Source organism: Cyprinus carpio, chromosome A11 (assembly GCF_018340385.1).
Source record: "Cyprinus carpio isolate SPL01 chromosome A11, ASM1834038v1, whole genome shotgun sequence".
Classification (NCBI taxonomy): domain Eukaryota; kingdom Metazoa; phylum Chordata; class Actinopteri; order Cypriniformes; family Cyprinidae; genus Cyprinus; species Cyprinus carpio.
In genome coordinates this window covers 19,054,536-19,076,285 of record NC_056582.1, presented here as the reverse complement: position 1 = coordinate 19,076,285, position 21,750 = coordinate 19,054,536, and the positions used below count along the sequence as shown (strand labels likewise).

General features: G+C 36.6%; 2 protein-coding genes across 2 annotated transcripts in view; both read right to left on the bottom strand.

The window, feature by feature from the left end:
* Positions 1–1,615: 1,615 nt before the first annotated feature.
* LOC109098601 (PAK4-inhibitor inka1) lies at positions 1,616–4,644 on the bottom strand. The gene is made up of 3 exons (XM_042766661.1): positions 4,531–4,644; positions 4,299–4,347; positions 1,616–2,648 (listed from the first exon to the last, which is right to left on the bottom strand). The coding sequence occupies exons 2-3, from the start codon at positions 4,299–4,301 to the stop codon at positions 1,725–1,727; spliced, it is 927 nt and encodes a 308-aa protein (XP_042622595.1). The 5' UTR covers positions 4,302–4,347; positions 4,531–4,644; the 3' UTR covers positions 1,616–1,724.
* A 7,550-nt stretch (positions 4,645–12,194) lies between these two features.
* Positions 12,195–21,750, bottom strand: part of gnai2a (guanine nucleotide binding protein (G protein), alpha inhibiting activity polypeptide 2a) — a 57,598-nt gene continuing 48,042 nt past the window's right edge. Inside the window, exons 4-9 of the mRNA XM_042766660.1 lie at positions 20,019–20,179; positions 16,694–16,822; positions 15,489–15,618; positions 15,004–15,156; positions 13,315–13,533; positions 12,195–13,223 (exon numbers count right to left, since the gene is read on the bottom strand). Coding sequence (XP_042622594.1) covers positions 13,342–13,533; positions 15,004–15,156; positions 15,489–15,618; positions 16,694–16,822; positions 20,019–20,179 — 765 coding nt within the window. The 3' untranslated portion in view covers positions 12,195–13,223; positions 13,315–13,341. The remainder of the gene's footprint in view (positions 13,224–13,314; positions 13,534–15,003; positions 15,157–15,488; positions 15,619–16,693; positions 16,823–20,018; positions 20,180–21,750) is intronic.

Below are 21,750 nucleotides of genomic sequence, written 5' to 3'. Positions count from 1 at the left end.
TAAGTGCGATCCCGTTTCCACTTTTACACCAGCAACTCATCCATCTGTTCCATGTAACCTCAATGGAAAAAGAAAAAGCCTTAAATATAAAGTGTTTTTTATAAGCTTGGTAACTTAAGACTGTTTAGGGATAAGGCCTGATTTTACTGGTGCAATAATTCACTTTTTCCACACAAAGGCCAAGATAAACAACATACTGAGTATTTCTTTCTCCTCTTACTGTATGTCTGTTCCACTGGTCTGAGGTCAATACAGCAGACCATTATGCATTTGTCATTAATTCCTGTTATTATCTTGCATATCTTGATTCATTAACTCTGACGTCATACGGTGAGAACAGCCTTCACCATGTAGGAGTTTAATTTTCTGACTTTTCTGACTCTGTGGTCACCATCTGTAACTGCTAATCTTTCAAACAAATCAAAAATTATTAATAAGTCTTTAAGGCGGACTTATTCATATGAGTTTGCACAAGCTGTGGTGTCGCAGGATGCATTAGTCTGATAACCGAGGCACTCTAAAGCTAAATGAAGCTAAAGTCAACGTCTTCATCCTCTATCCAGCTGCTGCAATTTTTTCCCCATGCGGTTGTAAAGGGACGCAAGCAGGGTAACCTCATCTAACACATGCTGCCGGGGCCACCTGAGATATTCATGTTGATACAGCCTCTCTGCCATCACTAAAGAGCTTTCTGCTCAACTTCTTTTCCCCCTCCAGAGACGCCAAAAAGCAAGAACTTGTAGTCCAAGGAACACTGCGTTCCTGTCCACTGTTGTAAGCTGCTAAAAATACTTTCAGCTGTTTATAATCACAAAAACTGGTTCAAGGATATAACTGAACAAGTAAAGACAAGGCACATTTTAAAAAAATCTGTAAGATTTTTTGTAAGGTCTGTAAGATTTGTAATGTTTTTTAAATAAGTCTCTTTTGCTCATCAAGGCTGCATTTATTTGTACAGTAAAAAATACAGTAAAAACAGCAATACTGTGAAATATTATTGCAATTTTAAATAACTCTCTTCTATTTTAATATATTTAAAAATGAAATTTATTCCTGAAAAAAAAAAAAAAAAGAATTTTCAGCATCGTTATTCAGCCTTCAGTGTCACATGATCCTTCAGAAATCATTCTAATGTGATGATTTGGTGTTCAAGAAACATTTCTAATAATTATCCATTTTGAAAACAGCTGTGCAGCTTAATATTTTTATGGAAACTGTGATACATTATTTAAAAATGCTTTGATTAATAGAATGTTTGAAAGAAAATTATTTATTTAAAATAGAAATCTTTTGTAACTTTGTCTTTAACTGTCACTTTTGATCAATTTAATGTGTCCTTAAAAATCTTACTGACCCCAAACTTTTGAGCAGCAGTGTTTAAGTGTAAATACAGCTTGATAATGTACATTAATCCTGTCGTTATCACAAAATAAACCCTTCCAGGGTGATAAAAAACCCCTTCTCTTCATGTCTGGGCCCTGGTCACCCTGTCTGGGTTTATTTTGTGATAATGATAGCCTTGAGTGAACATTATCTCTTAATGTGTTTAAAAAAAAAAAACTTCATTTTGAGATCAGTTAGGCCGCAACCAAGAGCAATGCAAATGACCAATATGAATTGTTTATGTTTTTTATTTTTTGCGCACTTTACACAAGATAACGGACAAAGCTTTTCTTAAAAAAATAATTAGTCTCTTCTGGAGATACTCTCCACTCGTTCTGTAGTCATATGTACCCAATAATATCATTACAGACAATGGGCATTCTGCTTCCAGATTTCATTAATGCTGAAAACTGGTAGAAATCTGTGTCCAGTTCGTTCAGACCCGTGTGGGATTTATAGAAGAACGGCGTTTTGTGCTGTACATCAACCTGGCAAGAAAATCGTTTGGGAGCCACAATTGATTTGCTCAGTTTTGTAACATCTGACGACTTTCTTCTCCCATCAGTGCTCCGTGAAATCCCAGCTATCCTTCGCTTGACATTTACTAAGAAGTCTTTGGCGAAACTGCGTCCAGAACTGTGCTTTTGTTCCGTCTGTTCCGGGCATTCTGGTAAGTCCATCCAGTTCTGAATGAGATCAGCAAAACTGTTGTCTCCCAGCACTAGCGGCTGCCGGTTACGTCCGCGCGTCAGTAGCGATGTAGTCCAGTCATCCGGGTCACTTGCGGTCTCAAACGATGTCCAATTTTCCAGGCAAGCATCAGAGGTGGACTTAGGACGCACTTGGGTGTTGGGAGGCTGGTTGGTGCGAAGACACGCAGATGAAGATACTCTGATGTTTTTGGTTCGCCGTAACACCACTCCTTCATCCTGCCAGGAGGCCTCAGAGTAACCCGAATCAAACTCCAGACTCCGTTCGCTGCTCGGTGAGCTATCAGCCAATGGGCTGCCTGCAGAGTCCTCCTCTTCCAAAGAGCTAGACAGACAACAGGCAGAGTCGTAACTGCTAGCCTCACTGGCGTCGCTGATCCTCAACCGTGCTCGCCGTTCCCGTTGGGCTATCAGCTGCTTACAAGCACGCAATCTCACTGGAGGTGCGACTGGGGGTGCTGCGCAGCTCCGCCGCAAATGCTTTAGATCCTGCAGGGATCGCATCATATAACGCATCTGTTCCCGCAGACAATCACTTGATTCCTGCAGACACAACTGCAAAAAGACAGAAAGACATGGTAAGACTACCGGGTGCAAAATTTCAGATTAAAAAAATTAATTATTGAAAAAAAATTGAAAAATGCATTTTAAAATATGCATTTAATTGTATCATCATAATACATATATTTTAATAATAAGTAATATAAATTTATCTAAATAAATTTGTAATACATTTAAAAAATGCTTATTTTATACATATTTTATACATATACATACAAATCTCATAAAATCAGTGCACATAATTTTAAAATTAAACTTCATATTGAAATTTATTTGTACTACATTTGAAAAATACATATATTTAATTGTATATTAGTCTTATATATATACATATATATATATATATATATATATATATATATATATATATATATATATATATAAGACTAATGTGTGTGTGTGTGTGTGTGTGTGTAAATAATTTGATTATTTTAAATTGTATTATTTTATATGTATGTGTGTGTGTGTGTATATATATATATATATATATATATATATATATAATTGTTATTATTATTAATAATTGAGCTTAAGCAACAATTACAAAAAATAAAATAAAATAAAAATGTCTTTTTAAAATTTGGGTTACCCTTCTTTGATTTTGTTTTCCTTACACTGGCTAATCGTGCTCCTCAGACAGGCTTGGACCTGCATGAGCTCTGTTAAAGAGGGCATGGCTCTATTTGTCTGGAGGAGCTGAAAAACCACTCTATTCTAGGTAGAGGGCAACCGAACAACCGATGAATGCACATCATGTGGACGCACTCACGCCCAGCTATCAAGAGGATGGTTGACTACTACCCTCACATCAAAATCAGTTGGAATAAACCTGTTACTAGCCACACCTGGAACACTACTTTTCAATAGAGTAATTACCACACCTTTGAACCATGCTGTCTGTACACAGATTTACACATTCACAAATATACACATAAATCATAATCATAAAAAAACGGAAGAGCATAGCTTACTCATTTGAAATAGATTAAGTGAGTCAATTGCAATTTCAATACAAACTACTTTTGTATTCAATAGTGAAGCTAGTTCGCAGATTCATAGACATTAAAATCTACAAAAAGCAATATCAAACAGTATCTAGAACTAACAGTCTCAGTGTAAATATAAGCAACAAGTTAGTCCTAACTCGAAAACAATGGTACTGCCATGTTTGGTGTTTTAGTAGTATGTAATTGAGAAATGAACCAAAAACCCAAATGCATTTTAATTTCTAATAACTGATCATAAACAAAACCAGCACAGTAATCCAGTTTCATTTGTCTAATGCATGTGCCAAAACCAAAAATCATCCCTTTTTAGGAAGCTTTTCTGACTATTTGACGGATACAGAACTGGCACATGTTTTTTTTCAACATATTTCCTGAATTCTGTATCTGAATAAACATAATAATCACATGCTTGCAGTAATATAGCATAGTGACTGGCAGTATTTCTATCCACAGATGGGCACTGTGTTGCAGAAGTCATCCCATATGCTGAATTTTCTTCACAGTAACTAATCCTTTGCAGCACATAATGTAAAGTGATGTCCAATCAGTGCAGTATGACTGAGTAAACAATCTGTGGTAATTAACAAGACAAAGTCCTAATGAGTGTGGAGAGGTGATGATTTGGAGGCATGCTTACCATGATTCTAGAATGATGACAGTCAGATCCACAAATAATTTAGATGCTCCTGAAACAGAAATAAATATGTTATGAAACATCATGCTTTGCAAAAGGAAATAAATGATGCAAACAATAAATAATTTTCTTTTTTCTACCTTTGAAAAACTGGTAAAACAAGACATAAGTAACTTGTGTCAGATAAAAATCATGCATGAAGCTGCTCAAATGTAGAATCAAGTCTTGAACTTACATTTGTTGTGAGAGGGAAAAAAAACCCTTCAGACTAATCCTGGCTATGCAGATGTGAATCTTGTGACTCAAACTCCAGCTCATGAGCCCCTCACTGCAGACAAGCGCCTATGTGCGTCTGTGTCACTCCAGCGTGCCCGTCTCAGCCAATCACAGCGCAGCATCGCAGCGCCATCCAATCAAATCATCTCAGCGGGAGCCAATCAGAGCTCGACTGAAATCTGAGCGCTCTCAAATTATGAGTATATTCGTATATTCAAAAATGCCAAAGTACAATTCAAGTCAAGACGATAATCTCGTTTGAACTGCTTGCAAATAAAGACACAATCTATCTATCTATCTATCTATCTATCTAATTTTTGGGGGGAGTCGTGGCCTAATGGTTAGAGAGTCGACTCCCCATCGAAGGGTTGTGAGTTCGAGTCTCGGGCCGGCAGTGCATGTACAGTTCTCTCTCCACCTTCAATACCATGACTTAGGTGCCCTTGAGCAAGGCATCGAACCCCCAACTGCTCCCCGGGCGCCGCAGCATAAAATGGCTGCCCACTGCTCCGGTGTGTGTTCACAGTGTGTGTGTGTGTGTTCACTGCTCTGTGTGTGTGCACTTCGGATGGGTTAAATGCAGAGCACGAATTCTGAGTATGGGTCACCATACTTGGCTGAATGTCACGTCACTTTCACTTTCACTTTATTTGTATTTTTATTTTTGGTCACCATACTTATCTATCTATCTATCTGCATGCATTTTTTCATTCAAACACTTTGTCACCTTTATTTCTGTAGTGCTTTACATATTGTTTCAAAGCAGCTTCACAGTAATAAAAGGGGGAAATATAAATGCTGTATATAGAAAGCGTAAATAATAACGTATTATACATAGTTCTTAATTATGTACGACTAATTGTTTATGTATTTTTATTATTTGCGTACTTCTAATTGGTATTCCTGCCTGTTGGAAGTGTCTTTAAATCGTGTGAAATGTTGGAAGGCGCACAATAACAGCCACGAGTTAATCGATGCCTTACTCTTTATCTGATTCTAAAAGTCCTATGCTTGGAATAAATCTGTACATTTAAGCAGCAATTTTTGCATCATTAAAAGAAAAGGCTTCACCCAAAATTGCTAATTTGAGAACCCACTTTATTTTTCCATCTTTATTCTTAGACTTGAGTTAAAGATGCTGTTCCAGAGACGCTTCTAATGTTGCGTATGAAGAGATTCGCGGTGTGTTGAGCAGCGTCCTCTGGCGGTCTGAGAAAACGCTGCAACGTTTGCGAATCGATCCTTTTGAACTTTCAGGTATGATAAAAACCTATTTTAAAAATTATTCATTCAAATGCCGTAATTTATATCACAAATATCGTTCAGAAAATGAATTTAGTTCTGAGAAAATACTAATGCAATGAAATACCAACAAAGCCTCCACATGGGTTTGATGGCACTGTTGAGGAGTTTATTGTAATTAGAGTAAAATATTTCCATTTCCATTCATGTTTCCATTCTTATTTTTCTCCCATCCTAATTTGTGACACATTAGCCCCTTTCACACTGAGATTCCGGATAATACACGGGTAATGTGTCCCAGCAATTGTTCCCGGATCGTTAGATTTTGGTTCATTCACACTGTCAGTGTTTTCCCGGAATCTGTGCGTGTCTTCACACCAAGCGTCAACCTCCCGCTCTCTCTCGCGAAGCCAACAAGGAAGTTACTTAAACTATAATTAGACAACTGGCCGCTAGAGGCCGGCTGCAAAAGGGAGTCAATCCCATAGACCAGTGGTTCCCAACCACGTTCCTGGAGGTCCCCCAACACTGCAGTTTTTCCGTGTCTTTTTAATCAAACACACCTGATTCAGATCATTTGCTCATTAGACTCCAAGACCTGAAATGGGTGTATCAGACAAAGGAGAGATGCAAAATGTGCAGTGTTGGGGGGCCTCCAGGAATGAGGTTGGGAACCACTGCCATAGACTTCCCATAATATGTTAAAATGCCCAACTTTACAGCAGAAAAAAACGTTTACAGCCTGGTTAAAAAAAATAAATAATTTGGTCTATATAGCAAATTTTGCCCTTCATGACAACTGTAAGGGAGTGAATTTTTTTAATAACTTTTCCATTTAAATTATATTAAGCCTTAAAGTTCTGCATAATTAAGGGCGAGGCCACTTGACTAGGTGGGCGTGGTTTCAGGATCCAGCTCCCGCCTCTTTGCCCATTTTCGATTATCCAGGATTGATGCGCGGTGATGCACTGCCAAGATGGCGACAGCCACCTCCGCCCACTTTGAGCTTCAAAACCCTCTTCGGAAGCCTACGGGTGACGTCACGGGCACTATGTCCATATTTTTATACAGTCTATAAGGTTCACATGCGATCAATCCCGGGACGTAATTCAATTCAATTCTGGGATCAAATCAATTCCGGGATCGATCCTGGGTTGGGGACCTAGTTATATTGCTGGGTTCAGTCCCGGAACGAACTCTGTGTGAACGAAAGCCAGAACCATTGCCGGAAAGGGTGTGTCGTAGTGATGACGCACGTTATCATGCGACTCTTTTACCAGGTCTTTTGAAGTTTGCGACGAAAAAAATATGTGCAAACTTTAATGAAGCAGAGATCAGTTAGCTCCTCACTATCCACGCTGAAGCTGAGATCGTTCACCAGCTTAAGTGAAAGTTAAGTCTCTTTCCGGCTCAGACTGCATAGGTTTAGCTTATGGGGCTGTCACGCGATGAACAAACAACTCGGAAAAACCCGAAAATTTGGAACAGGTGAACTAATTTCAGTACAGAACCCATAGGAAGTTGCACATGCACGACTGAACGAATCACTCCTCGAGACGACTCGTTCATCCCGAGTCACATTTAAGATTCGTTCAAAATGAACAAATTGTTCAAGAACGACCCATCACTAGTACAGATTCCAGGAAAACACTGGCAATGTGAATGAACCAAAGTCTAACGATCCGTGAACAATTGCCGGGACACATTACCAGTGTATTATCTGGAATCTCAGTGTGAAAGGGGCTTTAGAGGTGTGTGGACTATCAGGCACACACAAAAACATGACAGGACAATAACGTTGATCCTTTTGTGATGCAAACCTGAAATGTGGCCATCCAGTTTACATATAGGAAAAAGTGTGAGCTGTTAACTAAACAAGCAATTCCACTCTTTGTGTTTAAGGATGGCCCCTTCTTTCAGGCTGTTCAAGTGATTTTCCTGAAGCATTAAACTTTAATGTACAATGTTACTGGGGTAAGCACGTCCTGTCAGTAACCCAGGCATGTCTTTAAGATTTATTTCTTATTTGCCTTCACCAAACAGAAACAACCCAACAACACACTGCTTAAATGTATCTCTTTATGTTCATGATGACAATAACATACTGGTCTACAGTCAGTTTGTTCTTCACCTCTGGAAAGAGTAAGGACAAAGTTTGACTTAACCAGATCTTAAACTCTTAAACTACTTCACATCGACACATCGAGTAATTCACACTCCAAACAATTAAAGGAGAGTAAAAACATGCTCAAATCTCCAAGTTCACCAACAGAGAAATTCTTTTCAGCTTGACCTGCACTTTCTAAACAGAGGGTTACCAATGTATCATCTAATTCACGATATACATCTTAGTTTGATCGATATATTATCAATTAAATCTAAGCCATATTTGGTAGTATTTATGTTTAATATTTAATTTTGATTTTTATGTATAGTGCAATATTTAAAAATATAATGAAGTGTGATTTTCTAATATAAACATTCTCTTTTTTTTTTTTTTTTTTTTTTTTTTTTTTTGAATGTCCAAACAACCAATGGAAATAAAACAAGTTTTTATTTAATTTTTCTATATTATGGACTTATTTTAACTTACTGTGGTTTTGCTATCTATTCAAAATTTATTCATGATCCATCCATCCATCCATCCCCTGTTGTCCTGTCAAAATCCAACAACATATTTGTTTAGAACTGTTTTTGCTCGTAAACAGTGTACGATCTGTGCATATTTCTTTCCTTATCCTCAAATTGACCTGTGTATGCTCCTTTCTTCTGTTGAACACAAAAGAAGATATTTTAAAGAATGTTGGTAACCAATCTGTTGCTAGCAGTCATAGAAGGGGAAAACACTATGGAAGTCAATGGATACCACAACGGTTTGGTCTACAACATTCTTTATAATATCCTATTTTGTGTTCAGCAGAAGAAATAAATAAATTTATTCTGTTTCCACTATCTATAGGAATTAATTCACTGACAAACAGTACATTTTTGTTACAATTGACATTTTAAATTCACTTTCAAGTTATTCATTCATACTGTATGACCTTATATGAACTAAAATGCATTTACAATCTGTATAAACTGCTGTCAAAAATTATTCCAATCCATTTTTTTGAGTTTGACCCTCAGATTGTGGGTCCATTGGTGCTGTCCATCCCAGAAGATGCCTGTCGTGGGACCATTATGATCGAGACATGCCCTTTAAGTCCTTCAATGGCCATCTCAGGAGGAGACTCACGTTTCACCATTGATCCAGTCAGAGGGATCAATCCAATTTAAATGCTTCATAAATGGTCCATTATACTCAAAACATAATTTTAAACAATTATTCCAATTGCCCGCCACAATAATCACATTTTCCAGCTGCATCGGTCCTGCTTTTTCAATCTGTAGGACAGCTGTATTTGGGTACAGAACTGGATTTGGAGGAAAAGCAGAATTACATGGTAAAAAATCAAGCTGTGGATGTAAACAGAACTAATGGACCGGAGCTACTGACCTCACTGTACAAGTTCAGGTCTGGCATGTACTAAATAAAGATAAGCATTTAAATAAAACTAACTTATTAATGCTTGAAGCTTTAAACTTTAAACCATTGTTTCTAAACTCATATGGAGCCAAGATTTACTGTGGATATGAAGTGGTGACCCAACACAGAACAAAGAAATAAGAATGTCCTTGAAACTTGTCTGAAATGTACTACAAATGTATTACAAATTGTTATTGTACAAGAGTAAACCAAAATGTCCTTAAAACATTTGTTAAGCAGTGCATTAAAGGTGGGGTAGAGTGGACTGTTTGCAAATGAATTGGTCTGAGTCTGAAATCTAAAGAGCTCTTCTCCTAAATGACGCAAGATAACATCATGTTGGAGGTCACCATTCAGGTGTATGATGGGAAATACAGCACTGATGTGGCCGTTTTCATCACCGTTGTGCTGTGGACCACCATAGTGAGCATTTTCTGTTAGTCTAGTCTGATGAATATATATATGAATGTTTAGCAATAACTGACACTCACCATCTCTTGTAGCACAAATGCATATAGTGGAGTTGATTTGTCTGTTCTCTTCATAAGAGGGCTCCACAAATAGTGACGATGTGAAGTGCGTTCTGGGATCCACAGCAGTGGTTTGTGGTTTTGCTCACTGTTACTGGTGCTCTACTGCTCGTGATCACATGGGCTGTATTCATATGGTATGACACACCTGTGTTGAGATCAGAGCTGGGTAGTAGCTGTTTACATGTAATATGGATTACATAATCCTATTCCAATAATTAAATTCTTGTAATTCGATTAAATTACATTTTAATCAGACTACGGATTACTTTTTTTTATAGATTATCCTATATGATTACATATTGTACACAATAGCAATTAATTATTCATAATTAATTGATTCTCAATAATTCCTCTTTTTCATATTTTAAATGTTCCTTTCTAAATTAGCCTACTGCTTGTACACTCAGAAAGTCTTCCAGTTTTGTGGACATTCACCCAGAGATCAGTCACCAGTCAGGCGGCTAAACAGCAGTTGATTGCTGAATTACCAAAAATCATTTCAGGTTTAAGAAGTGTTTCAACATTGCATCAACTACTGATGAACATTTTTATTTGAATTATCACCCTGTAGGTTATGTATTTCCATGTCTTTGGAAGGCTGATGTCTTTCAAACACATTAAAATGCACATATTAACAAACTTTTTTTTTTTTTGTCATTTTTGTTACTGGAAGTACACCTGAGATTTTAAAATAAATATTTGAATAATTAAACATCACATTTGCATGTTACTTGGTTCTCTGACCTTGTTATGGTCACATGACATAAATGTATTTTATTTTCTCAGTAAGTTTTTTTTTTTTTTTTTTTTTGATTGATTTTAATAGGATTTATTTTATTTGAACATTTTTTATGATTTAATTAATTATTAGATTTTCATTTAACTCACAAACCCCAGTTTGGGAAACCTTGATGTAGGCCTAATACAATGTTTAATGCACTTCATGTTGTTAATAAGAACAAATGGAATATATAATCTTACTCTTTGTACTTTTGTGTCAATATGGTAACGATGGTCATGTTTAAATTAATGTGATAAACGTGTTAGGTCAAAAGTAATAGAAAAGCAGTCTGATTATATTTCCCAAAAAGAGTAATGGATTATGGTGTATTATTATTATTATTATTTTTTTTTGCATGTAATTTGGAATCAGTAACGGATTACAATTTGTAAGTGATCTCCAGCTCTAGTTGCGATACGAAATCCTATAAAAATTAAAAAAAATAAAGGCAAGTAGGGGGCGCACTTGAATACAAGAACGTGTTAAAGCCAATCACCTAACCAGTGCTACATACATTATACATATAAAAACATGTTCGTTACAAAAATGTATCGTAGTGTAATTATTTATATATATATTAAAAATACTTAACTTACTTCTAGTTAGTATTACTACATCAGCTAGAAAACGATCAAAAAACAGCACAGTGGAACACCAAAATAGGCGCGCATGCGCAAGAAGCTGAGAAAAGCAGCGACACGCGGCTTTCATAGACGTCAGTCAGCCTTTGAAGTTTCTTACTTTGAAACTTATGTAGGATAACAGCTTTAGTAAGCTAGTTAGTTTTTCATTTTAATATTTAAGACCTGTCGTTCATGCTTTGGTGTATACAGTGCGTCAGTGGCATCATTTCACAATGACAAGCTGGGACATGTTGCCAAATCTGTTTCTGAGAAGTGAGATTATGTAGATTTAGCTGTAAAATTGCTAAAAGCCTCATAAGTATGCTGTCATTTCACAAAGCAGCCATTAGATGGCAGTCTGTCCAAAGTCAGCATTCAGAAGTGCATAATGGTGGTATGGTAATATTTTCCTTTCATTTCATTGTAGAGGTTTTTGAAGGAAAAGCCCCAGGTTTGATTACAGCGCGAGAGACATTTCCAAATGAATGTAATCATAATTCTGAGAAGCATATGTTCCGTACATGCTGATTAATTAACCAGAGATGATTTTCTGATGACTTTCAGCAGTACCAGGACTGCGTTACTTGTTTAATTCAGCAGTGGAGGAGCGATGTTGGTTGGAGCCTCGTCTTCCTGCGGTCTGATCTCAGAAAAGAAATTAATCTTAATGTTCTTTAATAATTAAGTTAGTTAATGTTCTTTCAAACCTCTCCAGGTAATGGATATAGCCAAAATCAGCTAGAGCACAATATGCTAAAATTAGAAAATGTTCCAGTTGATGCCCTACAGCAAGCTGTTAAATGTGTATTTAATTACTGCGATTGGATATGAAATTAACTATTCAACCACTGATGTGAACTTACTAACCTACAGAAAAGTACACTTGAAATAAAAATCACAGTTGGCACAACTTCATCTAGTGAATGCACTTTTATTTAAATTAAATCATTATATAGGACTTTCAAAAGAATTTTAATCTTTGCCAAAAAAAAAAGAAAAAAAAAAGAAACAAAAACACTACCCTCTTTTTTTTTCAATTAGATTTCCATTAATTACTATTTATTCTTAGATCGTGTGAAAATTCTGGAGCAGAAATGTTTACGTACAGTAGGACAGGTGAGGAGAAAATAAAGTCCATTGTAAACGGAAGTCAAGGCACAAACAGAATGCTAGAAAGAAGAACGGGAAGATAAAAGAAAAGGAAAAATAGACTGTTAGATACTGTTACGTACATATTTTAAATATCAGTTACATTTCAGCAGTTCTTTCCTCATTTTTTTGTGCTTTTTTTTTTGTTTTGTTTATTTTTTATTCTTTTTTGTACTTTTTAAAATTTATTCTTAAAAAGGAATGTTACGTTGATGTGAACTGATTACTTGTATTGATATATTTGTTATCTTCTATCATGCAGGACAACTTTTCCATTTTTCTATCAACAAGGTCGTCATGTAAACATCATAAAAAAAGCGCTTTCCTTTTTCAATCATACCTTATATCTAACACCTGTTGGTTTTTAAAAAAATAAGCATTATGCAATTAAAAGTTTAATAAAATTTGCACATCAGATTCCCTAGAGAAAAATGAAAGTATCATATAAAACATTTAGTTGCCTCTGCTATTACTCAAAAAAAAAAAAAAAAAAAAAATTAACAAAAGGAACGAAAATCAAAAAATGGACAAAGGATAATACAACAGTTGGTGATTTGTGGTCATAGCCCAAAGAGTTAATAATACAGATTTGAAATGTCAAACACAATGCTGGGACAGTGTCATAGAGAGAGGGAGGGAGAACAGAGGCTAAGGTCGTTGGCAATCATTGAAATTGTGTTGGGCTCCTCTGAGCTATCAGTCATCGTATGGAAGCAGGAGTCATGGTTGGCCAGTGCAGATGCTCAGGACGTATTACACCCTACTTCCTCTGGTCATCAAAACTGTTCAAGTAATCTGAAAGAGGAAGAGAAATAAGTTACGAGTAGTTTGGAAACCAAAGTAGTCCAACTAGAAAGGACGCTCTGGTTTGAGTGTTTATTCGTACCTCAATGCATCTTCCTGTTTTCATGCTCTAGAAGAGCCCACAATCCTTCAGGTTGTTTTTGATGATGACGTCGGTGACAGCGTCGAAAACGAACTGCACGTTCTTCGTGTCCGTGGCACAGGTGAAGTGAGGGTAAATCTCCTTAGTTTCTTTCTTCTTGTTCAGGTCCTCAAACTTGGTGCGGATGTACTCGGCGGCCTTGTCGTAGTTGTTGGCACCGTGGAGAGGGGAAATACAAAGCACAATGAGAAAACAGTAGTGGAGGACAAACATAGAAAGTGACAGACAGAAGCAGAAAAAACAAAATCCAAGAAAAAGAGAGAACAGCACATTCATAATGATCATTAAAATCACACATGACCTCTTCCACTTGATTGATATCAGTAAAGCGGCCTGTCCTGTGTTAGACTGATGTCCTATGCACAACCCTGCACAGGATAGAATGAATTGCTGGCCTCATTTGAACATTATTTGAATAAACCCCTTGATGAACACTTGAAGTGAATGGCCTCACAAAGGCTGGAAATGCCAGAATAAAACCGGTTTAGATTGGTCTGATTTTCACATGGAAAATGTGTACACTTCAAAGACAACATGAAAATGGCATTAGAAACACATTTAACTTCTGTAACGTGATGCATTTCTGAGTGGAAATTAATATTCAGCTTGACAATATTACTGGTTAGAATAATTTTTTCCAGCCTGTACAGCCTTGGTTAAATGAATAGTTCACCCAACAATGAAAGCTGCGTGTTTGTAAGAAACAAATCCATCACGGCATTTTAACTTTAAATTGTCGCTTCAGGCCAAAACAGTCTATAATCCATAATAACGCTTCCTCCAGTGAAAGTCCAATCTCCTGTTGTCCTCTCACATTGAAATCCACCAACACATTTGTTCAGAAAGCTTGTAAACATGCTTGACCTGTCCATATTTCTCCTCATTCATACGAGACAACGTTTTCGCTGCAAGTAGCGGCTTGAAGTTAAAATAAATGCCTTGATGGATTTACAAACACACAGCCTTTCACTTCACAAGATGTTAACTGATGGACTGGAATTGTGTGATTACGTGGAAAAATTTCCACCTTGGTGGACAATAAAGACATACTCTACACGTGGATTATTGTAATGTTTTGGGGATCCATTGGTGAGCAAGTGATGTAACGCTACATACACTGTTCTGGTGAAGAAACAAACTCATCTACATCTTGGATGGGCTGAAGATGAGTACATTTTCATTTCTGGGAGAACTATTCCTTTAAGTCAGAAGTTGTTTTCAAAAAACAGAGTATGATTATGATTTTTTTTCCTTCAGAAAAACATGAACTGATCAGTATTATAAAACAGTTTCAACTTATGTGCAGAAAAAAAGCACATTCTTATTAATGTAAGTTGCTAAATGGCTAACTTGTAGCATTAAAAAGCCTACAAGTTAGGTTTATGAACTATATTACTTGGCAGAACAATTGTTTTGTCTGATATATTAACATCCATAATTAATTTATTTTTATTGCACAAAACACCAGGTACAAATATTAAAGAGGTCCATATTGATTTCTTCTGTCTTTAATGCATAGGTGAAGCAAGAGTTTGTGAAGTATTGAACCGCAGCACTCAAAAGCACTCCTGGAGCACTTGTGCACTTGATTTAAATGATTTATCGGGTAGTTGGTTGTTTTATAGTACCTGTGTACTCAGGGAAGCAGATGGTCAAGGGGCTGTGTGTGATCTTCTGCTCAAACAGATCCTTCTTGTTGAGGAACAGGATGATGGAGGTCTCGGTGAACCACTTGTTGTTGCAGATGCTGTCGAAGAGTTTCATACTCTCGTGCATCCGATTCTGTAGAGGAATTAAGAGATGGGTCAGTAATCAGGAACCTGGCCTGTTCTGATGAATGGCAGCTTGAAATGTGACGCAACCACACTAGTGTTCAAAAGTTTGGGGGTCAGAAAGATTTTTTTCTTACTTTTTTCAGCAAGGATGCATTAAACTGATCAAAAGTGACAGTAAAGATCTTTTTAATGTTACAAAAAATGTATTTTTCAAATAAATGCAATTTTATTTGACTTTCTATTCATCAAAGAATCCTGAAAAAAAAAAGTCCAACTTCTTTAAATCTTGGTGTGATGGACTGTGAATAATCGACTAATCTGGGGTAAAGAGGGTCTCACCATTTCTTCGTCCTCAGCCAGCACCAGGTCATACGCGCTCATGGCCACACAGAAGATAATGGCCGTCACCCCTTCAAAACAGTGGATCCACTTCTTTCTCTCTGAACGCTGACCGCCGACATCAAACATCCTACACAGAGAGAGCAGACCCATAAAAATGGTCAGCAGTATGAACAGACATATCTTAAAGAAATCAATGATATGTCAAGGAGAAAAATGCCCTGAACAACTAATAAAGCAAGACAGAACATATGATCAGCCAAACAAGCTTATTTTAGACACAAATGCAAGAAAAAAAAAAAAAAAAAAAAAAAAAAAATCACACAGGTTAGAAAAGATCCGGGGGTTTGTATGTAATGACAACATTACTCACTTTACGTCATTTACAGTTTACCTTTTCCACAAACCATAGTTTGTTTTTGTCCACTGGAAATTTGTGGGACATTTTTAATGCAGAATGGTTAAGTTGCTGACTCAGTATTAGTGCGAGATTTACTATGCTCCTTCTTTAGGTCTGGACGTGTATTTGTGTCACTGGCATTTGTTGACATTTGAGTCAGGGCTTTGTTTCTATGGTAATGCAGGGGTTGAAAGTAAGATGGATGAGAGGGTGGGAGGATGGAAGAGCTGGGGCTTCCTGTCTATTGCAGGAGTCATTCATTTCTGCCTGTCACACATCTGTCTCTATGATCATGTTGATCTGGAAAAGACGTCATTGGCATTTCTAGGAAATTCCGTAATTATCTTCCCTCTTACGTGGCATTTGCTTTTTTACACACAATACATAATATGATTTACAAAACATGAAATAAAGTAATAGCATCTTGGACAGCTGGCTTGTGTTTGATCTTTCTAAAGGTTGGGCTGACATTTCTTCTGTAGATTAAAGCAGACACATTCAAAGAGAATCATTCCAGACCTGTTAACTCCTATAAACTCTCCAAACCCAACGCCCTCAACAGGTTCAAGGGTAATTAATCCCAAAACCTCCGGCCAGAACACATGGATGGCACAGAATTAATTCCTTGATTGCAGTGAGGGTTAGAGAGGGTGTTAATAGAGAAATAGTAGAGGCTGTTAGTTTGGGTAGAGGAGTTGTTTAAAATGTGAATGTGTCAACACATGTTAGCGTGCCTACTAGATAGTGTGAATGAAATCTCGATTAAAATCAGAGCGAAATCAAGACATCTAGTGATGTTTCTCACTTGAAATGCAGGTCTTTGAAGGTGAAATGTGTCTCTACGATGCCAGTGGTCTTCACTCTGGTCCTCAGCACGTCCTGCTGGGTTGGGATGTAGTCTGCTTTGGCTATCCTCTCCATGTCATTCAGATAACTGCAAAGGATGGTAACAAAACATTAGCTTTTTTAAATACATTTCTGTCTTCTTTATAAACATTGTAATTAGCAACATTTATTTGCATTAATGTATTTAATGCATTTGCAAATTTGCATTTGCTTCCAAATATCCGGACACACTTCAGGTATGCTCACTACTGCATAAAACTACATCTTTGGTGTCAAGAAGCACCAAATATGATGACATCCCTCCTAAATATGTAGGAAGAAATATAGTGTGAAGAAAATATTAGGCTTTAAAAAAAGAACACTATGCTAAAGCCAAAGAAAATTATGAGTATTATCTATTTACTTTTATATTAAGCATATATATTATATATATATATATATATATATATATATATATATATATATATATATATATACACACATACACATACAAGCCTTGTAGATGATGTTTTTAATGCAAAATACTGTGTGCAATCGTCTAATCAGATTTCCAAGCAGAGGAACAGACGAACCGCCTTAGTCTAGGAGGCTGCGACAGTGACGATGCAGATTTTCATTCAGCTGCCAATCAAAGGCTGATGAAGCCTCACAGTAACACAGCTTGGATCAGCTGCGTAGGCAAGAACTCCTGCCAGCAACACTGAATGTTATTGCCCCACCTAATGTTGTACAATCCCATTACAACACAACTGTACAGCTCCATGACTAACCTAGAGTTCAGGATTCCAATACTGAATTATAAGAGAACAACGTGACATGAGAAGTTCCTCCTAGTTGATTCTTTTCTTTCTTAGTTCTTATACGTTTATCAGGTCTGAGTGCAGTCACAATATTGTGAGGATCCCGTAGAGGCTCGCACTTCGCTGGAGTCCATCGACACAAACAATCAAGCACTACCCAACTCAAAGTGAAAAGTGCTGATTATCCCTCTTCACAAAGACGGGCTTAGAGCGTCTTTTGTAGTCTTACCTACCGCAAAACCAAGACATTTAAAGCTTGGGTGAGCTTTGTCTCTCTTGAAGACGTATTAAACTATTTTATTCACACTTCAGCACATGTGGTGTGCTCTTATTTATGCAATAAAGGCTCTGGCCTGTAGGGTGCAGGAATATGGGACTGTGTTGAGAGAGATTAATGCCCACCTGCTGTCATTTAAGGTTCAGGGAATTAATGTCATGTCTCTGATAAATGAAGCTAGAGTTTGAGAGCCAAGAATACAGTCTGACACTGCACTGTAGCTGATCTGTAATAAGAACAATACACCAAGGCTAGAAACTTAATACAGTGGCTCTTCAAAATAATACATCATCATACCACATTTAAAGAGATTCAGTACATATTTATGTAGGCAATACCCATTTACTGATATTTGTCAATAACTACGTTTCACGTGACAAGATCTGTGCAAACAGATAGACAGAGATGATATTTTCTGTGATGCACTGGAAGTTTGTCTTGTTTTTCTCTGGAACAGGAGCTGTACTTGACATCCGACTCTGGTTCAGAGGATTGAATCGGTGGGCGGGGCTAAACACGCAGTGATGTAGAAGCAGGTGTTGATCATCTTCTGTGGAGGCGGGGTTTAGCCACACTATTACGTCATGAAGTGGCACATTCACACGAGGTGTTTTAGGATGGCGTGGACGAGTCTTAACTTTTATAAAGAATATGTCTCTGGGTTTGAAACTTTTGGGTTTGAGATTTTAGTCTTTGCAACTTTAGGGATCTTATTTATTCACGAACAGCTTGTGAACTGAAACTGCATCATATGACCCCTTTAAATGTCAAAAGATCAAGGGAATTTTTTCAGTTCATGGCCTCTTTAATGCTTACCACACAAACAGAAAAAGCAGTGTAAAACATTTACAGAAGCCACATAGTTTTTACAGACTACTGCTCCAAGGCTTTAGGTCTTTATGACTTGTTAATGTTTTTAAAGCAGTCTCTCGTGATCACCAAGGCTGAATTTATTTGATCAATACTAAAGTAAATGCATTAATGTTGTGTTATGTTATTTTATTTTAAATTCAAAATAATCTTTCTATTTGAATATATTTTAAATGTAATGCATGATAAACAGTAATTTTCAGCATAATTACTCCAGTCTTTAGTCACATGATCCACCAGAAATGATTTTAAAATGCTGATTTGGTGCTCAAGAAACATTTCTTATTATCAGTGTTGAAAACAGTTGTGGTGCTTAATATTTTTGTGGATACCATGATACATTATTTTCAGGATTCTTTGATGAATATGAAATTCAAAAGAACAGCATTTAAATATTTTTGTACAATGTAAAAGTCTTTACTGACCCCAAGATTCTGAACTCTGTAGTCTATGTAAGGGCTTTCCGTTTTTATTCACTTTTTTTTTATTATGAGCCAATTTTAATTTCTATAGTCTGCATTTCTCCTCAAGGAGGTTTTGCTATTCTTTTCAATACAGTCATCTTAGCCTCTGTTTTGAGGGTGGGGAAGGAGTGGCGGCCTCTGTAAAACCACACTTCTCTCCACCCACCCACACACAGGCTATAAACCCTCTCACATAAACATCTGCAGAACCCAGCAAACACAACTAAATATTATGAAAACTAAGATTAGCACTCCCTCTATCCTTCCATAATCTCTTTTCCCACCAGCAAATGACATCATCATTCATTTCCTAATTCAAGTCCAAATCGACCGTGATCCCCTGTGAGGGAACGCTCCGCCTACCCCTGATTGATTCTGAGTGTATCAAGCATGGGAAAATTCATGGAAATCCTGACCCAGCAGGCCAACCCTCCATTTAATAGCAATTGGTTTCTCAACGGACGGTTAACTGTTAGTGCCAGAGTTTCTGCCCGCTTTGACCTATCGATCTGATCCTGCCTACTCTCATCACACATTTTCATCTTTAAGTCCCTTTTAAATTTAAAGGCACTCTTGTGTAAGTTCCAGTTTTGTTTTGGCCCTCATTTAGAGAAGCACTTATATTATTCTGATCTATAGCAGAGCGGTTTGGGTGTCTATAATTTTTTTTTTGGAATATTTGAAAACGTGTTTTAATTTCTAAGAAAAACACCAATGATGCTGTAGGGTACCACCCTGTTATATCTGTAAGTTAATATTTATCATCTGCCAGGCTGAGCATTATGAGTGATTAAATTTGTATACCACGAATATTGATGATTGATGGTCATTGGTCAATATCTTTCTGCCCAATAATGGAGAGAGAGAACTTACTATGCAGCGGAGTCGTTGAGCTGATACTCTCTGGCGCGGGTTAAGCAGCTCTGTACCCCTCCATCAGCCCACAGTCTGGTGACGACATTGGCCAGATCGTCTGGCAGGATGCCCTGTTCCTCTGCCGGCCCGGCCAGAGCAAACAACTGACGTGCATCATCCTATAAAATAAAGACATAAACCGATCCATTTGAAAAATAATGCACATTAACACTTAGTATACAGAAATGAATATAATTAAATGCATCATATGCAAAAGAATTAGGAGTCCGAGGCAGGTTTATTAAGTCTAATCCATTTCATCAACTGTGAATAATCTGCAACGTGAACATATTACCTTACAGCAGCTGGAAAGTGACTCAGCAGAACTGCACATTAATCACAACTACATTTTTATATTTTTCATTATTATATTTTTAAGTCCACTTACCCATGCTAAGCACTGATTTTTTTATTTATACTTTTAATAACTGTAATCTATCCATCCATCCGTGTGTGTGTATATATATATATATATATATATATATATATATATATATATATGTATATATATATATATATATATATATATATATATATATATATATATACATACACATATACACATAACATATATATATATATATATATATACATACACACACACACACATAATATACACATATATATATGATATATACGTGTATATATACAATATATATATATTATAATACTATATATTATTATCCTATTATATATATACTACATAATATATATACACACCACACACACAATATATATACACATATAATATATATATATATATATATATATATATATATATATACATACACACATAAAATACATTTGACCCACGTGTCCACAAACCCCATATGCAAAACTGATTTTATTTCCTCTTTTAATTACTATAGATATATTTATAAAATAAATAAATTATATATATATATATATATATATATATATATATATATATATATATGTATGAATAAAAAACAATAATAATAATATAATATAAAAGTAACAATAATAGATTATTATTATTGTTGTTGTTACTGTTGTTTCTGGTTGAACATATTGTTTAAACCAAGTGTGCCGCAGTAGTCCTCAAAAGTGAAGCCACTGCGTTTCGATCGCCCCCCAGGTGGCTGGTCCCAGTATAGGTCATAAACCCCGCCCTCTCCATGTTATCTAATGGGACGTAGGACAAACTAACTAATTAAATTTCACTTTAAATATTTTGTTTTCAAACATGGTTTATGTCATTTGATGTAGATTTTATCATGCTGATGTAAGTTAGGGTGTTCGTTTTTAAAATAAGTTTGGTTTTAGTTATGTGATGAGTCAGCAGACAAAAATTGGACCAGTCAGGCTAATTTAAAAAAGGGTCAGGGGAGTGCGTTTGCGATCGACTCTGCGGGAGTGTGGGCGGGACGCGGCTCCACTACACTTTATGCTGCGCAGAGTCCGGTCCCAAGTTCGCTACTGCGCAGACTCCGGTCCCAAATCAGCGCAATATGGTCATGCCCTATTGGGACAATGGCGGCTTCACTTTTCTTCAATGGAAGTGAATGAAGGTGCGTCGTCCATCTTTTTTACAGTCAATGGTTTAAACCCCAATATGGCAGCACTTGTTAGCAGACCTGATATTAATATCTGATTGAGTCAATATAGGTAAAAAGAAATATTGACTGTCCATTTGCATTATCTAAACATCCATTATCATGAGGACAGA